The sequence below is a fragment of the Staurois parvus genome, unplaced genomic scaffold, assembly GCF_062004578.1.
Source record: "Staurois parvus isolate SC_StPar_1 unplaced genomic scaffold, SC_StPar_1.0 ptg000882l, whole genome shotgun sequence".
In the NCBI taxonomy this organism is placed as follows: Eukaryota; Metazoa; Chordata; class Amphibia; order Anura; family Ranidae; genus Staurois; species Staurois parvus.
This window is the reverse complement of record NW_028318678.1, coordinates 1,960,536-1,983,045: the sequence shown is the minus strand read 5'-3', so window position 1 is coordinate 1,983,045 and position 22,510 is coordinate 1,960,536. Positions and strand designations below refer to the sequence as shown.

At 41.6% G+C, this 22,510-nt stretch overlaps 1 protein-coding gene across 1 annotated transcript in view; it reads right to left on the bottom strand.

Annotated features, from left to right (window-relative positions):
• The window catches only part of TEKT4 (tektin 4), a 63,230-nt gene that overhangs the window by 5,204 nt on the left and 35,516 nt on the right, over positions 1–22,510 (bottom strand). The window contains exons 4-5 of the mRNA XM_089656031.1: positions 21,643–21,865; positions 7,109–7,263 (exon numbers count right to left, since the gene is read on the bottom strand). Of these exons, the coding sequence (XP_089512157.1) occupies positions 7,109–7,263; positions 21,643–21,865 (378 nt within the window). The remainder of the gene's footprint in view (positions 1–7,108; positions 7,264–21,642; positions 21,866–22,510) is intronic.

Genomic DNA, 22,510 nt, shown 5'->3' with positions numbered 1-22,510 from the left:
TACTTACTGTGGAACCAAAGGGGTTAATCCTGTCTTCTCTGCCCCTCCTCTTGTTCAAATGTCCACTTCTTATCTCCTGATAAGCCAGGCTGAACCTGTAGCCATTCTGCACTTGCTCAGTTTAGTGTGTATTGCTAGAGAGGTTTGTTTTTTTTCTTGGAAGAGTGCATGTGATGAGTACAGGGCCAATCAGCACTGTCCAGACAGAGGTCAGGGGCCCTGCATTCTCCTAGAGCAGAAAGAAAACTCCTCCTAAGAGCTTTAACCAGTGCTCTGCTGAACACTGATAGAAGTCACAAGACTGCTCTAACTGCTGATGAGAAAAGGTATTTAGCAGTTTATATTTATTGAAATAATTGCACTTCCATGTTCTATGTACTGTGGGAGACCAGCAAGGTCCAGGGAGACCAGATATAGTGAATGCAGGGTCCGGGGAGACCAGATATAGTGAATGCAGGGTCCTGGGAGACCAGATATAGTGAATGCAGGGTCCGGGGGGACCAGATATAGTGAATGCAGAGTCCGGGGAGACCAGATATAGTGAATGCAAGGTCCAGGGAGACCAGATATAGTAAATGCAGGGTCCTGGGAGACCAGATATAGTGAATGCAGGGTCCGGGGTTTAGTAACACTTTAAATTAGGAGTTCATGGGAGGAGTAAAGAGTTCAAGGCTGACTCTAAATAAGAGACAAGGCAAAGTCAAAGGAGCAGACAGGGAGCTGTCCAGTATCTCAGGTGTCTCAGCAAGAGGAGACATTGCCGCATGCAGCAGAAGTTGTAGGTTCAGATCCTGGTCCTGACAATTTAGATGATTAATGTGATGAATAATAATTTATTTATTATTTTTATAGGTAGTTATATAGCGCCATCAATTTACGCAGCGCTTTACACATATATATATATATTGTACATTCACATCAGTCTCTAACCCTCAAGGGGTGTACAATCTAAGGTCCCTAACTCACATTCATACATACACATACTAGGGCCAATTTAGACAGGAGCCAATTAACCTACCAGCATGTCTTTGGAGTGTGGGAGGAAACCGGAGTACCCAGAGGAAACCCACACAGGCACAGGGAGAACATGCAAACTCCAGGCAGGTGGTGCTGTGGTTGGGATTTGAACCAACGACCCTAGTACAGCCAGGCGGAAGTGTAACCATTTAGCCACTTTTAGAAGCACAACCATGACATTTTATAACGTTTTCTTTTATTGCGGTTTCAATTTTTTGTTTTATGTGTCCCTAATTCTGGGAAATCTGAAAACAAAAAGCAAGTCCTCACTCGTGTACTTTCACATTTTGGACTTATCAGTGTTGGAAGTATCATGTGCTTTGGGATTTTACTGCTACAATAACTGTTTAAATTGCTTTCTCTGGCCTAAATTAGCAATTTTATGAGGGGAAAGTGTGGAAAGGTATCCTTGAAAGAACTACAAAGAAAACTAATATCAGCATTGAGATGAATAGTGTGATGAATAATGGGTGCTGTCTTCTGTAAGTATAGTCATGACATTTTATTATATTTTCTTCTATATGGTTTCTTTCTCTCTGACTTGTGGTATAAACAACTTGTCCCTAGTTCCTGGTATTCTGAAAGAAAAACATGTCCTCACTGTTGTCTGCTAGCATTCCGGCCTTGTTAGAAGCATTCATCTCTCTTGGTATTTACTCTTACAATAGCTGTACCAATTGCTTTCTCTGACCTCTTCAATAGCTTTGGAAGGACACCGTATGTAGGAACGCACTCCTATCCAAGCACAGGTCAGGGAAGGTATTCAACAGTAACAAAAAAGAAAACAAATTGCAAACTTATCGCACGACAAAATACAGTGTGGGTTTATTGTTGGGAAATGCACAAAGAAAGCCATCTGACAAGGATGTCTGCTGAAGAATGACAAGGCTCAGCCCTCGTATCCTCTACAGAGGGTTAGGATTAGCTGCCTACAGTCTGCTACTCACAATGCAGCAGTTATCTCATTACTTATACCTGACATATCATCCACATTACTGGATAACTGACACACTCCAGAAGAGACTGGCGCATCACATCGAGGATCGCACAACTGCAATTTGCAGAACTGGAAAGAGTGGAGAAATTTGTCTAATCTTCTGGTGACCTCTGGTGACCACAGAAAGGTTGAAATATACTTCTCAGTTGCCTGAGCTTGTGCTGATATCAGATGCAGTCTCCCAGCTACTGAGTGTGCAAATAACTAAGCCTCATTTTTATTTTTATTATTATACAGGATTTAGATAGCTCCAACAGTTTGCGCAGCGCTTTACAAAATGAAGGCAGACATGACAGTTACAATACAATTTGGTACAAGAGGAAACAGAGGGCCCGGACTAGGGATGCCATTAAAGTTCATGTGCATGTAATGGCAGGTGTCCCAATACTTTTGGTATTAGTGTACTTCTGGGTGTGTTGGATACTGGGCCCTCGCTAAAGTACTGTGGTTTGATTCCCAAGCCCTTACAGCACAAGAAGGCACAGTAATGATGTAGGGGCCAGTGAATAGAACGATCAATTTTATTTTTCACCCCTGATCATAAATAATGAAAGCGGAGAATACAAGCTGAAGCACTGCATATTTCCTTTAAGTTCTGGCCTCTGACCTGGTTTCAATTCTAGAGGCTCTACATTAATGGCATTGCCAGGCCTTGGGCCATTTTGATTTCCGGTGGTAAAGTATCACCCCAATCTAGTTTGTTCCCTTATCAGTCTGATTAGCCTTCACCTCTGTCCTGCCTGTGTGATCAAAGGAAAGTGGACTGTAGTGTGGCTAAGCCACGACTCATTGCTCCTCAGAGTCTCGGAAGCGGGCTCTGATTTGAATTGACTGAGACATATTATTAAGAGCCACCTCATCAATCTTTAAACACTTCAGCGAAGAACGATGAAATGATAGCACATTACCAAGGGATCATAATCTTCCAACATGATAATTTAAAGAAAACTAACAATCTGTCTCTGGAAGACACTATAAAGTGACAGGCAGCTGTATTTAGTTAAAGGACAGATAACCTCAAGCATGTTCTGTGTTTAATGGTGTCCGGCACAAGCAAAAGTACATGTCAGGCAAGTTTTTGAGGTTATTCCTATGTCCCCTCTCAGGGTATTTGCCGCCTCTTTGCTTGTTCTCTGTCGTACGTTTGATGGAGTGAGATACTGAAGCATGTGATGCTCACCTACAATGTTATCATATGTATGTAGCGTCCTCCATGAAAGGTGCTAGGATTAGGCGGATTTCATTTTGTTTCACTGTAATCAGTGTGGCTGTGTTGATTGTTCTGGCCTGTTCTATGTTTCAGTGGCTGCAGGATTGATTGCTTTCCCCTGGCTGGTCCAAAAATGTTCTGGATGTCAGTGGGCAGGAAGAGCCTAATCAGCAGTTGAATATTCATACAGCCCTGGCCAATCCCTGGTGAGGGGTGCCCAGATGGTGAGTGGAGTTTGTATAAATACTCTGGGACAGAGAGCAGTCTGGTCTTTTTCCTGAAAAGGAATTCACAGCCTGGGGGGCTGCTAGCCCTCTAGGTCATCTGGCCTGCAGGGGGTGGAGGCCTCAGGTGGGCTACTTGGAGGCCCACTTTGCTGAAAGCTGACCGATGGACTGTCTTCAGAGGATCTAGTCTGGTACCACATGGTAAAAGTGTCGCAAGGATATTGGAAGGAAGCAACCAATATTTCAAGGACATTTGTGAGTACAGACTAAAGAGAGAGAGATCCAAGTGACTGTGTGCTGAGGCCATCCCTCCTGTCAATGGCTTAATGGGGACATTTTGTCCTGTGTCCTGAAGAGCTTAGTCTACTCGGTTCTTAGTGAACAGACTTTGCTTGGACTTTCCAAAGAAGAAGACAATTCTCAAGTTGCTACTACAAAGACCAGACCTCTCTTTACTGTATAAAGGCTTGGCTCATAGTTCTACAAGAGGAAGTTCAGTGTCCTTAAATAGTTGCTAAGGGTCACTGGAGTATCCTACCATTACCCACTAGCTGTCCAAGTTCTCATTAAAGCATCAGAAAAAGCATAGAGGGATTGGAGTGTGGCTGTGAGGAAAATATTGGGGAAAGGATCAGGGCAATCTACTTGGTGGCTCCTATGGGGGTAGTACTACATGTAGGTGTCACCATTAAGCCACGCCCCCCATAGTTGGAACTATTAAATTTCAGTACTCAGAACAGGAATGCACTCTTCAGCTGAAAGTGATACTAAACCCTCAGTTTTTAAGTACTTTCAGCAGCTGATTTAATCACTTACTGAGTATGCAGTTTCTTTATCGTGTACTCCTTGCTTGTCTTCCAGTCTAACCTGGTATCATGACCACTGCCATATATGTTTCCTCTTTCAGGGTGGCTTTCTTTCTTTTGCAGCATCCTATGGAGCCATCCTTGCATTCAGAGTCTAGAGATGTGTCTCCTTACACTGTGTGCATCAAAAGAAACGCACAGCCCTATAGCTTAGGATGGCAATGCACTCCTCTGCTCCTCCCTTCTCCTCCCCCTTCCTTCTTCAAGCTGACAGACTGGCTAAAGACTGCAGTTTCCACTGTTAACTCTTTCCTGTGGGGTTTGGAAGTTCAGGGAAGCAGTGCTGAGACAGCAGGCGCCAACAGCACTGAAAGTTCTAAACTGCAAGTGCTACTGTAAAAATTTTAACAAATAGTTTACTGGGAATGTTTATTTTATTGCAGCCGATGAGTTCATCTAAAACACCTAGGGGTTTAATACTACTTTAAACACAGAAACAAGATAAAATAAGAGAGAATTGCAAACTCACAAATGAAGCCTTTTTGTAGATGTGGTTTGTTTTCCTCCATTTGACTTGTGGTTTGAAGTTTGCATCAGCAGATCCCTTTTTGTTTCAAATATGCAGTGTGGACTTTGTTTTATCTGCTTTGCATTGCTTTTCATTGGACACAGCGGTTGCTATTGAGATGTTTATTTGTTGCAGGCAAAGTAGTTCAAATGCAGTCTTTTGATGGGTTTTGCACTTGAACACATGTAAAGAAAAGGAGGAGATGGCTGGGGGAAATAGGGTGAGAAGGTGAGAAAGAAAATGAGAAGGAAAGATGGAGAAACAGGAAAGGAGGGATCAGGGCGGACTGACAACTCATGGGGCCCCCAGGCAATAAGGGATCATGGGGCCCCTGTGTCCTTGTCCAAACTCAAAAAAGCCTATGAAAAAGGTACCAGGGGCGTCTCATGGGGCCCCCTACTGACCCCGGGCCCTCGGGCAGTACCCGAGTTTCCAAATGGTCAGTCCGCCCCTGGGAGGGATGTAGATGTAGCACTCTCCTGGTTAGGTGGTAGGATTAGGTAAATTTAGTTCTGGCCCACTGTATCCAGTGGAGCTGCATTTTGTTGTTAGGTAAATTTAGTTCTGGTGATTGTTTAGGTCTGTTCTGTGTTTCACAGGCTGCAGGTTTGATTACTCCTCCTGCAATGTATAAATCTCTGGGTGATTCTGGAACACAGGCAAATGGGCAGAATTAATATTTATACTGTCTCAGCCAATCCCTGTATTACAGTGCACAGATGGTTGCTGGAAAAGATAAGGCCTACACCCACCTCGTACAAAGGGCAAAAAGCCCCTTCATTCTTCCAGGGAAGGGTATGCTTGATGAGTTGTGAAACCAATATAAAACCTCTTACACTGCGCTTTAGTGATACAATTAAACCATAAATTATCCAGCTGCACTGAACAACATCCAACCATGTGTCCAACCTTTTCCAAAAATATGTGACGCTGAATATATAAACTTAAAAATTATACATAGTGCATAAATTAAGTGTCATATAAATTGAGTCCATTAGAAAACCTCGACAAATAAATCAAATAAGTTCATAAATCAATAAAAACTCCTGTGATTTCTTTTTTCTTTTCTTTCAAGTACTTATATAGCGCCATCAATCAATTTACACAGCGCTTTACATATATATTGTACATTCACATCAGTCCCTAACCCTCAAGGGGTGTACAATCTAAGGTCCCTAACTCACATTCATACATACACCACATACTAGAGACAATTGAGACAGGAGCCAATTAACTTAGAAGAATGTCTTTGAGGTGTGGGAGGAAACCATTGTCTCCTTGGGAGGACAGTCTGTGAAGCAGAGAAGAAGCCAGCCCAGCTTAAGGCCTGAATGCAGCCACCAACTCACCAAACTAACTGGGAAAGACAGAGTGAGTACTTCTACACCCCCTGGGCCAGATAAGGGGAGAGGGCGGTAAGGGGCAATACCCACCTAGTCTACTGTTCTAAATCTACAGTTCTTGGGCCCTTTTGCCCTGGGAATACCCACAGGGTAGCAAAGTGGAGGATTCATCTGGAGTCTGAGGAGACACACCAAAGAGATTTGGATGCTCTTAGAGGAGAGACTGTTTTGGTCAACATTTTGTACATAGTTGCTCTAAGTGGTCCTCAAATTTACAGTTTCCTTGGGCATCCCATATACCCTTAGACCCCATCCAAGTTGTTAACCCCTAATAAAACAACAAAACCAAGCTCAAGGACTGTTTACTGTCTCCAGTGTGCAAAGTGTGGAAGAAAATACGTGTTGCCTGGCTGTGAAGAGCTTTAGGGGGTCCCAAAAACTCAGCGACTCCTGAGGGGGTAGTGCTACATGAGGATTAGTAAAAAAAACCAACAGAACGTGAGGGATGACAACAGTAAATGGTCCGAGAGAGGGAAAGATAAGGGAGATAAGGCAGAAAGAGGAAAAATAAGCAGGAGAATTATGCAGAGACAGCTATACAGTTGCATCATGGTTATGGTTATGGCATTGTTTGCCTCACTGCACTGGTGTCCTGGGTTTAATTCCCACCAAGGACCCTAACTCTATGGAGATCCAGTAGTGTCTATGATATGTGTGGGGTTATAAGAATTTAGGCTAGTTTAGTGGCAAGGTGGATGGTCCAATGTTCTTCACAAAGACCTGCAAATGTTGATGTTACACAAAGAACACAAATTTATTTTGTGCCTCAATTCCGTTTTTAAGACATCCCATCCCAGCTCTGCACTTGGAACCCCTGACTTCTCAGAAGGCCTGTGCAGTTGGCTCCATCAATAATAGGGCAGCTAAATAATCCACTTACCGGAACTGCACAGGGTCCCGACACAGCTCCACGTTAGGCCTGTAGGAGCGCTGATACAGACGCGTCTCAGCCACTTTCATAGGTGCCTCTTTATCTTTAATGGCTTGTTTGAGAGCTGCTATATTATTCTCTTGATCTCCGATCTCCTTCAGAGTCTGTGTAAAGACAAAGAAAATAAAAATGGCTTAGATAGAATCAGTCTTAGCTCTTCTTTTTGTGGAAGCTCATCCTTTTTTTATCTAAGCAATAACCATGCTCTGTAGCTCTTGTAGGCGCTCAAATATTTGCAAGGATATTAGTATTTATAGCCGTAAAGCTGTGCCGAATAAATCAAGGCCTATTTACATAGGAACATGTCAGCTGGCTGCAAAACAGCAGCAGAAATATCATTGATACACCCATCTTATTTAAATTAGTGACCCTGTCTGGACTGCATGTTTTTTATTTAGAAAAGGGTCAAAATGGCTGGATACCGGAAATAAACACTGTAATGGATATAATGAATGACCGAACAGCATCTATCCATACAATGTTTTCCCAAGGTATTACTCCAATGTCTAAATGCCTGGCCATGCAACTTCAGCTGCAGGTTTGGACCCCTTTCTGGGTCTCGTCTTCTACCACAAAGGCAATTGATACAAAACTTGTAAGGCTAAACATTGCTCCTCCTCAAATCAACTTTATTAAAACAAAAACAGAGGACAGATGTTCATGCCAGAAATGTCAGTTAGGTTAAACTTTATTGAACTCCAGATGAAAGTTATTTTATCAGGTTGTGGATGGAGTAGGAAAGGGTTTCATTGCTATCTGTGTCCCCACTATGAGAGACAAGAAAAGGTTAGAGATAATTTTCCCAAAAATGAGGGGAAATCTCCTCTTAGCAGTTATCACTGGAGCAGGTGTCCCCATTGGATGAAGCAACATTTCGGAGCATTAAAGAATTCCTTCTTCAGGCATCATTCACTACTGCTTTGGTGTCCTCTGGAGTCCTTTGATGGCTCCAAACTGGCACTACTCCACATGCAAGTCTATCAATGAGCTGGTGGGACCTCTTTTATTTGGATTACAGTGCAAAGGCAACATCCATTGTTCAGTCTTTTCAGCAACCATCTCATAGCATCTATAACCATATGGAGTGAGGGGGGATCAAATCCCTCCAATCCTATTCTATTGACAAATGTAAAATGTTAGATTTTCTCTCGTGTTCTGTCCTGGTAAACACTGGCAAAAAGTGGTTAGTTGTCCTTGGGGACAACTAACCACCTACGTACTCTCAGATACAACCCAATAAAGAAAATGTTACCATCATAACCTAATGTTGGGAAGGGACACCCATTTCTAAGATGTGCCCATCCATTTTAAGACAGCACTGCCTTAATTCCACAGACCCCTACCCGCTGCTATGACATGGGAACAGCAAGACCACAACCTCAAAGTGGAAATAAGAACAAAGTCAACTACAAAGAAGGCAAAAAAAATACAGAACGACAGAAACTACAAAAAAAAAACAAATAACCAATGTGTCCAGGGGAGGGGAGGTGGGAGATACCTCACCAGTGCCATATACTCTTCCAGGCCATATATTTTTTCCCCACCTTTACCAAACAGGACAAGGTCAAAAATGATTGTCACACTGATCCAAAGGGTTCTTAAATCAAAGCATCCATGGCTTCTCAATGGAAGATAGTAACAAAATATCAACAACAATAAAAAAAAACCCGCTGAACAGGAGGAGCAAAGTAGTACAACAGTAGGGTACAATTTCTCCAAATTGGTCTTCCAAAGCTTCTAACAAAAACAAGTAATTTTGAAAAAATACAAGAAACAGGGGACCTCCAAGAATACCAGTAAATTCACAGGAATACTTGAATAGACGTACACTGTGCACCTTGGTGTGTAGCCAATAGGAAAAGCATCAGTGTCAAAAGTTGACAATATTTCTGATAGAAAAGATAATACTCTAAGTGTATCAACTGTAACAGAGATGAAATGCCAACCTGAAGAGGTTCACATGAAGAAGTTGCTGAGTTAACACTGCACGGCAATAGCTTTCTATAAGTATGGTATCTACAGGGCTAGATGAATCATAAAACTCAATCCTGTAAGGAGACTAAAATAAAAAACCTTTAATAAAACTCAATACGCTTTGGAGCAAACATCACTCCTTCTTCAAGAGTAATACAATAGTAGGCTGACAAAGTTAAATTCAGGTATAGCAAAAATATACCAAAATACTAACTGAAGCTAAAATTACACGTGATGATTAACCCTATCATGGAAGGCAGTATAGGTATATGGATTCAAAAGTCCGTAATTCTATACAGAAGATTAAAATCAAATGCGCCAAAAATCCATTTTGGGTCACAAGGCCATTTACAACTAGGTAAAACAAACTAAAAAAAATTACACAAATCAAAATGCCTATTTAAATAGCAAAAATGCCTATTAACATAAAAATATATATAACATTAAACCTAAAATAAAAAAGTACCTATAATCCATATAAATATTGGGTGAATAGAATCTGGTGTGGTTCAGTGTAGCTATATTGATAATGAAATCCTGGATGAAGGGGATTAGATGGCAGCAAATAGCTGCAAATTACTATAATTACATGTTTAATATAGTGATGTTAATGCGGTATTATGACTATACACAAATTAAATGTATATGTGGGCTATTTAAATCATAATTATACAGTATATATATATGTTTTAGGAAGGTGCGAAAAAATGCTGTAAATTGGAAATGCTTTCAAAAATAGAAGTGATAATAGTTTGTTTTTAACAATTAACAAAATGGAAAGTAACTGAACAGAAGAGAAATGCAAATCAAATCAATATTTGCTGTGACTACCCTTTGGCTTCAGTACTTCACAATTCTTCTAGGTACACTGGCACACAGTTTTTGAAGGAACTCAGCAGGTAGGTTGTTCCAAACATCTTGGAGAACTAACCACACATCTTCCTTGGATGTAGCCTGCCTGATATCCTTCTGTCTCTTTACGTAATCCCAGACAGACTCCATGATGTTGAGATCAGGACTCTGTGGGGGCCAAATCATCACTTCCAGGACTCCTTGTTCTTCTTTACCCTTAAGATACTGTAATTCTTAATGACATTGGCTGTATGTTTGGGATCATTGACATTCACATCATTGGCCACAAGGCCATTTACGTAGTTGGCCACAAGGCCAAGAATAAATTTGGGGCCATTCACACGCCTTCTTTATGGTATGGCATGATGGATAAGTATCTGTCTGTATCTCTCAGCATTGAGGACACCATTGATCCTGACCAAAACTCCAACTCCATTTGCAGAAACGCAGCCCCAAACTTGCAAGGAACATCCACCATGCTTCACTGTTGCATGCAGACACTCATTGGAATGCTCTCCAGCCCCTTGCAAAGGAATTGCTTCCTGCTAAAGCCAATTATTTCAAATGTTGACTTATCAGTCCAGAGCTCCTGTTGTCATTTTCCCTAGCTCCTATGTTTCTGTGCATAGTTGAGGGGCTTAGCTTTGTTTCCATGTCCAAGGCACAAAAACAGGTACGTGTTGAGTTGATAATGACATGCAACTGGAATCAATGCAATATTGTTCATAAGGGGATATATTGTGGAATGTCCAAGTTACTATCATTATGTGTGGTGATCTGAGTGTGTGCTAGTGGTATCTATTTACCATTCACATGGACTATAGAGTTTCGCATACTGTATATTGTAACCATAGTTCACACATTCCGATCACGGCACATAATTATAGTACCTTGCACTTACATTTTATTTAATCCAAACTATATTTAATTATGAACAAAGTTGCATTTATTGCATACCATTATCAGGCAAACACCTACACAGATCTTATATAATTTCCTGTGCTCCTTGATTTAATTTGTGTTTAATCATAATAACACGTTAGAATCATTATACTATACATGTAATTATAGTTACTTGTAAGTATATACTGCTGTCTAATCCGCTTCACCCTGGATTTCATTATCAATATAACTACTTTAGTTTGTACTAGATTTTTTTTATCAATTTAATATTTACATAAATTGTATGTAATTTTTGATTTTAGTGCTAATGCTGTATATATTTATGCTAGTTTTTTTATGTTGTTTGGTATTTTTTGTTTTGCTTGTTTTATTTCTTGTTTTTAGTATGTTTTACTTATTTGTGAATTGGTTTTGTGTGCTATTGAATAACTACTGAAGATAGTGATAATTGCACTGAAACATGTCAACTCAAGGGATTGAGTTTTGGTTAACCTGGCAACTACTTAAAGTGAACCTCTACATGCTGGTGTTTCATCTTTGTTACAGATTATCTTCTCTATCAAAAATATTGTCAGTGTGTTGAAGAATTGCAGATTGATTCAAATCCTTGGCTCTGCTTCAGACTTGTACCTTTCATATCACAGGGATAACCAGGGTGCTGGCTACCACAGCCCATCTCTATTTTCAATCAAAGGTATAAAAAAATGTAAGTTCCAACTGACACCAACCTTCTATGACATGTTTCATCACTACTGGCTTGCTCACAAGGACAGGGAAGTCTTCCCCTCTTCTTGTGAGCAAGCCAGTAGTGGTGAAACACATCAAGGAAGGTTGTTTTGGGTGGAGACATCAATGTATGTAGTCTTTTTTTTAATGTCGTTTGGTAATTTTTTGTTTTGTTTGTTTTATTGTTTTTAGTATGTTTTACTTATTTGTGAATTGGTTTTGTGTGCTATTGAATTAGTACTGAAGATAACGATAATTGCACTGAAACATGTCAACTCAAGGGATTGAGTTTTGGTTAACCTGGCAACTACTTCAAGTGAACCTCTACATGTTGGTGTTTCATCTTTGTTACAGATTATCTTCTCTATCACAAATATTGTCAGTGTGTTGAAGAATTGCAGATTGATTCAAATCCTTGGCTCTGCTTCAGACTTGTACCTTTCATATAACAGGGATAATAACCAGGGTGCTGGCTACCACAGTCCATCTCTACTTTCAATCAAAGGTATAAAAAAATGTAAGTTCCAACTGACACCAACCTTCCATGACATGTTTCACCACTACTGGCTTGCTCACAAGGACAGGAAAGTCTTCCCCTCTTCTTGTGAGCAAGCCAGTAGTGGTGAAACACATCAAGGAAGGTTGTTTTGGGTAGAGATATCAATGTATGTAGTCTTTTTTTTAATGTCGTTTGGTATTTTTTTGTTTGTTTGTTTTATTTATTGTTTTTAGTGTGTTTTACTTATTTGTGAATTGGTTTTGTGTGCTATTGAATAACTACTGAAAATAGTAATAATTGCCCTGAAACCTGTCAACTCAAGGGATTGAGTTTTGGTTAACCTGGCAACTACTTCCAGTGAACCTCTACATGCTGGTGTTTCATCTTTGTTACAGATTATCTTCTCTATCAAAAATATTGTCAATGTGTTGAAGAATTGCAGATTGATTCAAATCCTTGGCTCTGCTTCAGACTTGTACCTTTCATATAACAGGGATAACCAGGGTGCTGGCTACCACAGTCCATCTCTACTTTCAATCAAAGGTATAAAAAAATGTAAGTTCCAACTGACACCAACCTTCCATGACATGTTTCACCACTACTGGCTTGCTCACAAGGACAGGAAAGTCTTCCCCTCTTCTTGTGAGCAAGCCAGTAATGGTGAAACACATCAAGGAAGGTTGTTTTGGGTGGAGACATCAATGTATGTAGTCTTTTTTTTGATCATTCTATAACACAGAAAGAAGAGTTACATTTTGGATTGTGGCTTACATTTTTTTTTATATTTTTGCAGATTGATTCACCACTGAGCCTCTTCCTATTGAAGGTGTTAATTGTACAGCTTGGACTATTTCTTAGAAACACAGAATATAACTGGATATAACATTTATAGGTAAAGTTGATCGAGGGAATATCTGATTGCCTCTCGGGGGATCAGGAAGGAATTTTTTTCCCAGCAGGAGCAAATTGGATCATGCTTTGCTGGGTTTTTTTGCCTTCCTCTGGATCGGGTGTAAGATTATAACAATTTTTTTCTTTTTTTTAATGGTTGAACTGGATGGGCCTTTGTCTTTTTTCAGCCAGACTAACTATGTAACTATGTAACTTGGCACCACGATTTACACTTGTGTGCGATCCTGACCACACACCAAGATGAGCAGTGGGCGCCCCTGTGCTACAACGGATAAATTCTCATTTAGTCTAGAGGAGCAGGAATAAGATAAAATGCTTACTCTTTTCCTGGCTCTGGCAGGTTTCCCCATCCATGGAACTGAGCAAACTATTGGCGCTTTATAAATACTGTATAATAATAATAATTCTGGCTCTCTAAGATACTCTCAGCCACTGTTGTGTGCTTTCCTCCTCCATGTACAATGCAGGGTTAATAGCCCTGCACTGGACATGAGGAGGTAGAGAAACTGCCCACAGTCCACCCACTGCCAGTAGCTTTGGGCAGAAAAGAACAGAACTGGAACCTGCTGGAGCATAGAATAGGGCAAGTAATACAATGTATAGCTGCACCTTTAGACTAAACAAGCATTTAACCTTTGCAGTGCAGCGGGTCCCAATGGGTAGCATTTGTCTAATTCCTGGGGTTCACTTCTAATACTTTCCACAAGCAGCTCACACCTTTCCTTCATCTGCTACTCTTTTGGCTGCCGGGAGAAAGAAAAAGAAATTACTTAGGTATGGGAAAGTATTTGACTCTCTCCCCTTCCTCTCATGTGACAGCGCAGGTGCTTGGTGATTTGGGCCAGAACTGTCACATACGGTAGGGTGAGATTGCTAAACCCTGAGTAAACTCAACTAGAGTGAATTTTAAATAGGGCTTCCCATGAGGATGCATTACATTGAACCTGTTGTTTCATCTTAAATGGGCAAAGTATAAGTTCACTTTAATTTGGGAGCCACCATTTTGCCTGCTGAAAATGTTGTTCCACTTTAAGATTTGTTCATCCATGTAAAGATGTTACTAAATATTACAGAAAAAAGAGCACAAGCACCATTTAACTTTTTGTGACTTCACAAACATGTCTCTTAATAGGATGCCAAAAGGTCTAGCTAATGAACAAGTGTCTCCCGACGAGAGACATATCTCCGAAGCTCAGACAACAAGTGGGACTGATAGCATTCCAAGTCCCTTTTCTAATGATGTGACAAGGAACTGGTACCCAGAAAGGTTGTTATGGAAACTGGCAGGAGAATTAATACCAGGGCAGAAGGGTCAAAGAAAATATGGGACTAAATTAATTGTGCTAATAATAGCTGAGAGCCATACAAAATAGAAACCGTATGATCATTTATGTTTCTTCATCACCTAATATACCTCTGTTGCTACCCAGAGGAGACACAAGGTAAGGCAGAGTCTGACATATTAGGTGTCACAGCATGAGACTTCCTAGATGTTCCTGAAGTATCACTTGGGACAATAAAGCCTCGTTCACCAGAGAGAAGGGAAAAACAGGCGCTTGAGCTGTGGTTGTACTGCCTGTCAGGGCAGGAGCTGAGGAACGGACAGGCAGGCCTAACAATGTAACGCACTGGCTGACGACAACCATCACCCACAGACCGAAGTCCCTCAGGGTGCGGAGTCTAAGTCCCAGGCTGCCCTTCACCAGGGCCCCTGATGGTGGGGATGGACTTGACGCAGCCAGGAACCAGGTCGCGGCCCCCGAGACACCTCAGTTGCGGTAATGGCCGCCGCCAATGGCGTGTAGCTGGTGGAAAAGACAAAAGAGTAGTCAGGCAGGCCGGGTCAACAACGGGACAAAACGGTACAGGTCAGCAGACGAGAATCACAGGTCACGAGCCGGGTTCAGCAACAGAGGGTCAGATCAAAGGAGAACGCAAAGAATAGTCGAGTCACAAGCCGAGTCAGATTCCAGGAGAGTCACGAGAGTCAGAACAGAGTAATAGCAACACAAAGACACAAGACACAAGTGCAAAGAGCATGTGCGGACCACAGGCTTATATGTCATCAGCCACACCCCTCTGGGGGATGGACCTCAGAGACCTGAAGGCATAAAGGATTCCCACCATGCTCAGCAGAAATCCAAGATGGACGCCAGCACATGGAGTAACATAACCTCAGGGAAAAGGTAGGACCTTGACACTGCCCCTTGAATGCCTAACTGCCACTTGGGATTGTACATGTGCCGTGCCGATGTCACGTTCGGCAAGCAGTACCACCACCAACCTCAACCTATGCAAGCGAATGGGGCCACAATGTAACTGCCTTGCAATCACATGTATTCCAAGTGCTTGCGGTACTCTGATACAAGCATTTCAGGCAGTAAGGAGGCAACCACCTTCTGAACAGTGACTCACCACAGCTTTCTTTTGGAGGGGTGGCAAGGGCTGCTGAATGAGCCCTAAATGTATAACTAATTTTTTTATTTTGTAGTTTTGGATAGTGTTGAAGGATCACAACCCCTATCTGCCTTTTATTGCAGTTTATGTTTCCACTGGAGATATTCCCCCCTGTTTGTCCCAGGGTCAAAGTTTTTTATTTTATTTAGGTAATGCTGCATAGCATTCAACCTCTTTGGGTCTCATCCTCCTGAGGAAGCAGGGAACAGGCACTTCGAAATGCGTAGAGGGACATGATGTCATTATAATAAAGGATAATACCTGCTAAGTGATAATTTATTGCCCCACATGGGAGACTTGTGTTTGTCAGTTGTAGACATTGCTGATGTAAACTTATCCAAGAGGGTCTGATTACAGTATGTGGAAAAATTCTGTGTATCTTTTTGTCTGAATTATGGCATAATATGTAGTGGTCCAATGTTAATATTTTGTAAAAATACATTTATATAGGTGTGTATACTTTCCCTTATTTTACTTTGTTGTATCCTGTGGCTTTCTTGTGGCACCTCAAAAGTCTGTTTTATGCTTTGAAAAAAAAAGAAAAAGGATTTTACCAGGATGTGGTGCCCCCATAATGTGCCCAAAGCCTCCCAATGTTAAATGGTTAAATCCAGGGCAAAAGTCAGCCTGAAAATGAGGGAAAGTCTAGCTTTTGAGTTGTCACTTCAACAGGAAAGGTTGGAAACCTTGTTGCAGAGACAACTGTCCAAGATGGTTGTCTAAGAGAAAATTAAGGGAATTATCCCTAAATCAACTAAGATGAGAAGAAAATGAAAAGGTTTATTCATTTACTAGTCAATTTAAAGTTCCAAAGCAAGAAATTAAAGTTTTGGCTTTTAATAAATTTCAATCCTAATATAACAGAACCTTCTATCAGGGGAAAGAGGAAGAGACCAGATCTCTAGCTGAAGAAAATATATGTTCCCAGCACACCATAGATGCACATCATCCGATCCAGATATTTATTAAAGAAATCATATTACAATTAGTGCTAGTGAAACATTTCGGGGGGCACGCAAGATGCGTTTGTCATGTGATGCTTTTCCTTGGGCACTCTATGCCCTGCCCTTTCCTGCCTTCCTGAATTTCCCATCAGCCTCTTTAGCCATTACAAAGGCAAGGGGAAGGGCTTCATGATGACCAAGAAGAGACCAGGTTGTGTGTTTTTTATTAATGTATCCAGTTTTGGGTGGAAGTTGTACCTTCATATCACACAAGCAGCAATCATCTGTGGCTGAAACTGGACTTCAAATGTACTAGCTATGAGAACATTAAACAGAATGATTGCTATTATACCATTACTAGACTCTTCTTCTGTGCACCCCACTTTTCTTGGTTTCGCTTTGTTACCAAGGAATACATTTATGTGACCTATAGTCTAAGCCAACTTTTCTTAACCTTTTTACCTCAGAAGAACTCTTGAAATAATTTTCAGATCTCAGGGAATCCCAGGTAAAACTAGTCCATCGGGGATCATTAGGAAAATCCCACTTATATTGGTGGTGGTAAGTGGGAAGAATGACACCCATGCAATCATGCTGATGGCTCTGCCATGTGGCGCTGGACCTGAAGCTATGCAGGCACTATCAGATGGGAGGTCAGTTAGCCACAGCTCAAGGAACACCTAGCCAACCCTGGAGAAACCAGGCTCCATGGAACCCTAATTGAAAATGCTTGGTCTAAGCCCTGATCCCTCTCCAGAAAAAAGTTCCACCTACCCAATGTTCCCCTATGCAGTTAAATAGTTTACATTGGCAATGGGTCAGCTCTCAATAGACAGATGACCTGAGGGTGTCGGGCAGGGCTTTGTTTCAGGGGATACAAAGCATTCTCTGATTAGATGAGGTGGGGAGGCCAAGTGGTGACACTATGATTACTATATCTTCCAATAAGAGAATGCTTTGCATTCATTCACAGAATCCAGAGCATTCCCTGAATGGTACCCGTGCTGAGTGGCAGACCACCTGTGTTCAGAATGGAGCAGGCCAGCCACTGGACCTGGAAGCAATGGAGATCAATGGAGTTGCGCTGTCTACTTCAGTGATTTCCAGTTTCCAGTGGCACTGGCCAGGCATGGTATATACATAGATACATTGATCCAAGCTGGACCAATGTAACTATGTATAAAATACCTATACCTGGAATTCTTCTTAATGTTTAATATTTGTTCTGAACTTTGCACAGAGGGATTTTCATTTTTGGCTGACGTTCTACTTTAAAGTGCTTTTACAGAATATAAAGTATACTTGTATAAAGATGTAAAAACTATTTCGTTAAAATCCATAGCAACAACCGTTTATCCAGATCAATCCTCTGTGGAACAATTCAGACTATACAGTCATTGTTGGTGTCTTCAGCTACAGTCATGGCCGAAATTGTTGGCACCCTTGATATTTCTCCAGGAAATCATGTATTTCTCACGAAACGTATTGCATTAACACATGTTTTGCTATACACATGTTTATTCCCTTTGTGTGTATTGGGACAAAACAAAAAAAGGGAGGAAAGAAAGCAAATTCGACATAATGTCACACAAACCTCCAAAAATGGGCTGGACAAAAGTATTGGCACCCTTTCACAACTGCGGATAAATAAGAATGTTACAAGCATGTGATGCTCCTGTAAACTCACCTGGGGCAAGTAACAGGTGTGGGCAATATAGAAATCACACCTGAAAGCAGATAAAAAGGAGAGACGTTCACTTAACCTTTGCATTGTGTGTCTGTCTGTGCCACACTAAGCATGGACAACAGAAAGAGGAGACGAGAACTGTCTGAGGACCTGAGAACCAAAATTGTGGCAAAATATCAACAATCTCAAGGTTACAAGTCCATCTCCAGAGAACTAGATTTGCCTTTGTCCACAGTGCGCAACATTATCAAGAAGTTTGCAACCCATGGCACTGTAGCTAATCTCCCTGGTCGTGGACGGATGAGGAAAATTGATGAAAGATTGCAACGCAGAATAGTCCGGATGGTGGATAAGCAGCCCCAAACATGTTCCAAAGACATTCAAGCTGTCCTGCAGGCTCAGGGAGCATCAGTGTCAGCGCGAACTATCCGTCGACATTTAAATGAAATGAAACGCTATGGCAGGAGACCCAGGAGGACCCCACTGCTGACACAGAGACATAAAAAAGCAAGACTACAGTTTGCCAAAATGTACTTGAGTAAGCCAAAAGCCTTCTGGGAAAACGTCTTGTGGACAGATGAGACCAAGATAGAGCTTTTCGGTAAAGCACATCATTCTACTGTTTACCGAAAACGGAATGAGGCCTACAAAGAACAAAACACAGTACCTACGGTAAAATATGGTGGAGGTTCAATGATGTTTTGGGGTTGTTTTGCTGCCTCTGGCACTGGGTGCCTTGACTGTGTGCAAGGCATCATGAAATCTGAGGATTACCAAAGGATTTTGGGTCGCACTGTAGGGCCCAGTGTCAGAAAGCTGGGTTTGCGTCCAAGATCCTGGGTCTTCCAGCAGGACAATGACCCCAAACATACGTCAAAAAGCACTCAGAAATGGATGGCAAAGAAGCGCTGGAGAGTTCTGAAGTGGCCAGCAATGAGCCCAGATCTAAATCCCATTGAACACCTGTGGAGAGATCTTAAAATTGCTGTTGGGAAAAGGTGTCCTTCCAATAAGAGAGACCTGGAGCTGTTTGCAAAGGAAGAGTGGTCCAAAATTCCGGGTGAGAGGTGTCAGAAGCTTATTGATGGTTATAGGAAGCGACTGATTTCAGTTATGTTTTCCAAAGGGTGTGCAACCAAATATTAAGTTAAGGGTGCCAATACTTTTGTCCAGCCCATTTTTGGGGTTTTGTGTGACATTATGTCATATTTGCTTTTCTGCCTCTGTTTTATATTTGTTCCAATACATACAAAGGGAATAAACATGTGTATAGCAAAACATGTGTTAATGCAATACCTTTTTTGTGTGAAATACTTGATTTTCAGGAAAAATATCAAGGGTGCCAACAATTTCGGCCATGACTGTATATGCTGCCTAGATACTTACTTAATCTTCTTACTTACTTTACATTCGGTATTGATTCCTCTGGTGAATAATGTTTATATAGATGTGTTGAGAAGGAGATGGTGGAGTGAGGCAGCTAGCACTTTATCAGAAGCTTGTGACAGACCGATTAATTCTAGACTAGGTTTTCTTTAAACTGTAAACTGATGATGTTAATTAAAAAACTATTTTGTCTATGTCAACTGTAAGCTCATCCCTAAGCAAGAGGAAATGGGGCCAAATACAGCTTCAAGAACTTACAACGCTGCAGCTCTTTAGTGTAATATTTTTTGAAAAAATAATATAATTTAGGTAGGATAAGACCCCTCCAAATAATGGTCTCTAAAGTTGGGGGGGCTCTGAAACTCAGGTGCACAGACCTTTCCAGCAGAGTGAACTATTAGGATGCCAGCGAGTAATTCAAGTGACATGCTGCAATTTACAACATCAGAGTAGAGAAGACTGAGGAAATTCCTCCTCCTGACTGCAGCAGACTGATTACATCATCTCAGCCTAAGCCAGTGATCTGCAAACTGTAGCCAGATGCAGCCCTTTGCTTGCCTTTATCTGGCCCTTGAGGCATTATTCCTGCCCTTGACACCAACAAAAGGGCATAATTCATGCCACTGACACCAGAAATGGGACACTAGTTATTCCACTGACATCAATGAAGGGACACTATTCCTCCCAATGGTACCAATTATTTTGCCCCCTAGTACCAAAGATGGGGCATTGCTTACTCCCACTGGGCACAGTGTGGCCTCCTTAAAGTTTGAAGGACACTAAACTGGCCCTTTGTTAGTAAAATTTGGGGACCACTGGTCTAAGCAAAAAGGCGAGTGCCAATGATGTTTAATATGTCCAGTTGAATGTTATTTGTCAAAGAGTCACAGAAAGTCACACATGTTTTGGGGGCTTACCAGCACTTCATCAGGGCTTATAGTGGCAGAACAAAAACTACCAGATGGGAATGAAATAGTTCATTAAAAAAAATCTATGTGGAGGGCCTGTTCAGGGTACTGGTGCGGACTGGTGAGTCACCAAAACACATTGGATACTCCTGTGACTCTTTGGCAAACGAATATCAGTTGGACATATTAAATAAACATTGTTGGCACTCTTAAATTTTTCGGTTATCTTTTGGCTACTACAATGACCTTTACTGGTTTCACCAACGTTCAGGAAAGTTACTTTTATACAAGTGCCCAACGCTCTATCAACACTTTAGGGATCTCCGTCTTAGCAAAGTCACTGAACTGGAGCTTAAGGACGGCTTTTTCATGATAAAAGGTAGAGTATTTTTGACAAATGATATTGTTATATTGTGACATGTCAGGAATTTATCTATGCATACTTTTAGAGATACCCAGTTATTTTATTTTTTTAAATCCGCTTTTACCTAATGCTGGGTTGTCCTGAATTCACATACTCACCAACCCAGTGAACCTAGTCCTACTGTGATCTGCCTTCTACTGCCGCACTGTCTCTGGCCACCAATATGATCACTGCAAGCGCTAAAAAAAGGCCAAGGAACCAAGGTAAGTTAATGATAAAAATGATTCATAGCAGAATCTATTTTATCATTAAAATACCATGGACTCATGGGCACTCTAATTGTATGTGTGTGGGTTCTCAACTCTGGGTCCTTTCCCTTTTTCCTGAGAGTGGTCCTTGGTTACTGGAGTGCTGCCAAACCAAAGCCCACATTTCCAATTTGGTAACGCTTAGAAAATTCAAATTCAGTGCTCGGTTTGTTTGGGTTTTTGATCTCGATCTTGTCATTGGGAGCCCACTGTCTCTTCCAAGCCCAGATAACGCACCACCAGGACCGCTCTCCTCCTCCATCCGATATATACAAGTCAAAGCCTCCTTTGATATCTCATGTGCATATCCTAAGAGGCATCAGGAGTGGAACACATAATTCGTCCCTAGGTGAGAATGGAGGACGAGGATGGGATGGAACACGAATAATTAAGAGAAAAGGTGAACAAACCAAAAAAACGGGAGAAGGAATTTCATGTTGCAGAAAGAAAAGGGTTTTAGGGGAGCAAAGTTAGCTTTCAGTGCAAAGCTTTACGGAAAATGGGCCGAAGATAATTCCTTTTGTTTCACACCTTCCATTTCTTTTAATAAAATTTATACTTACTTTCTTCAAGTGATCCTCCATCTTCCTCTTGGCATCCTCCACTTCCTCACAGCGCTTGGCAAAGGCGCTGTTGACATTATCGCACTGAGATCGCAGGTCTTCAGAAATGTCTTGGAGGATATTGTCAATAAGAGAGCGAAGATTGATTGAACCCATTCTCTCCCTTTCTGCACGGTATATGTTGTCGTGGCTGTACTGGGCCCAGGATTCGGGAGTGGAAGTACTTTAAAAGAAAAATATATTACATGATGTCTCAGCAAGAGTAAAAAATATGAAAAATGTATAAATAACGATAACGCATATAGCCACTGTTATGAAATACAAGAACATCACAGTGCAAACCCAACTATGGGGTTGAGTTACTAAAATCGGGGGGTACAAAATCTGCAGCTCTGCACAGAAACTAATCAGCTTCCAAGTTTTATTGTCAAAGCTTAATGCGGAGTTCCACCCAAAAGGGGAATTTCCAGTTTAAAGATTGGTCCCACGCTCCCCATTAAGGATCGGCACCTTTGGGGAGCGGGGGGTGGGAATGGGTACCCAAATTTGACAGGTATCTGCTCCCACTTCCGCTGCGATCGCCTAGGCGATCGGAAACGGAAGTTGTCCTCCTACCCTCCCTCCCCAAAGTCTTGTGGGACACGTGACGGGTCCCAGAAGATGACGGGGCCATTCAGGAAGCGCAGCGCTACTTGCGCATGTGCAGTGGGCAAGCTGTCACAGCCGGGTGCCCACACTGAAGATGCCGGACACCTGGAATACAAGACGGCCGGTAAAACGGGCTGCGGGGGGGGGGGGGGTTAACGTGGGATCGTGGGACAGGTAAGTGGAAGTCAGCAGCTGCAGTTTTTGTAGCTGCTGACTTTTA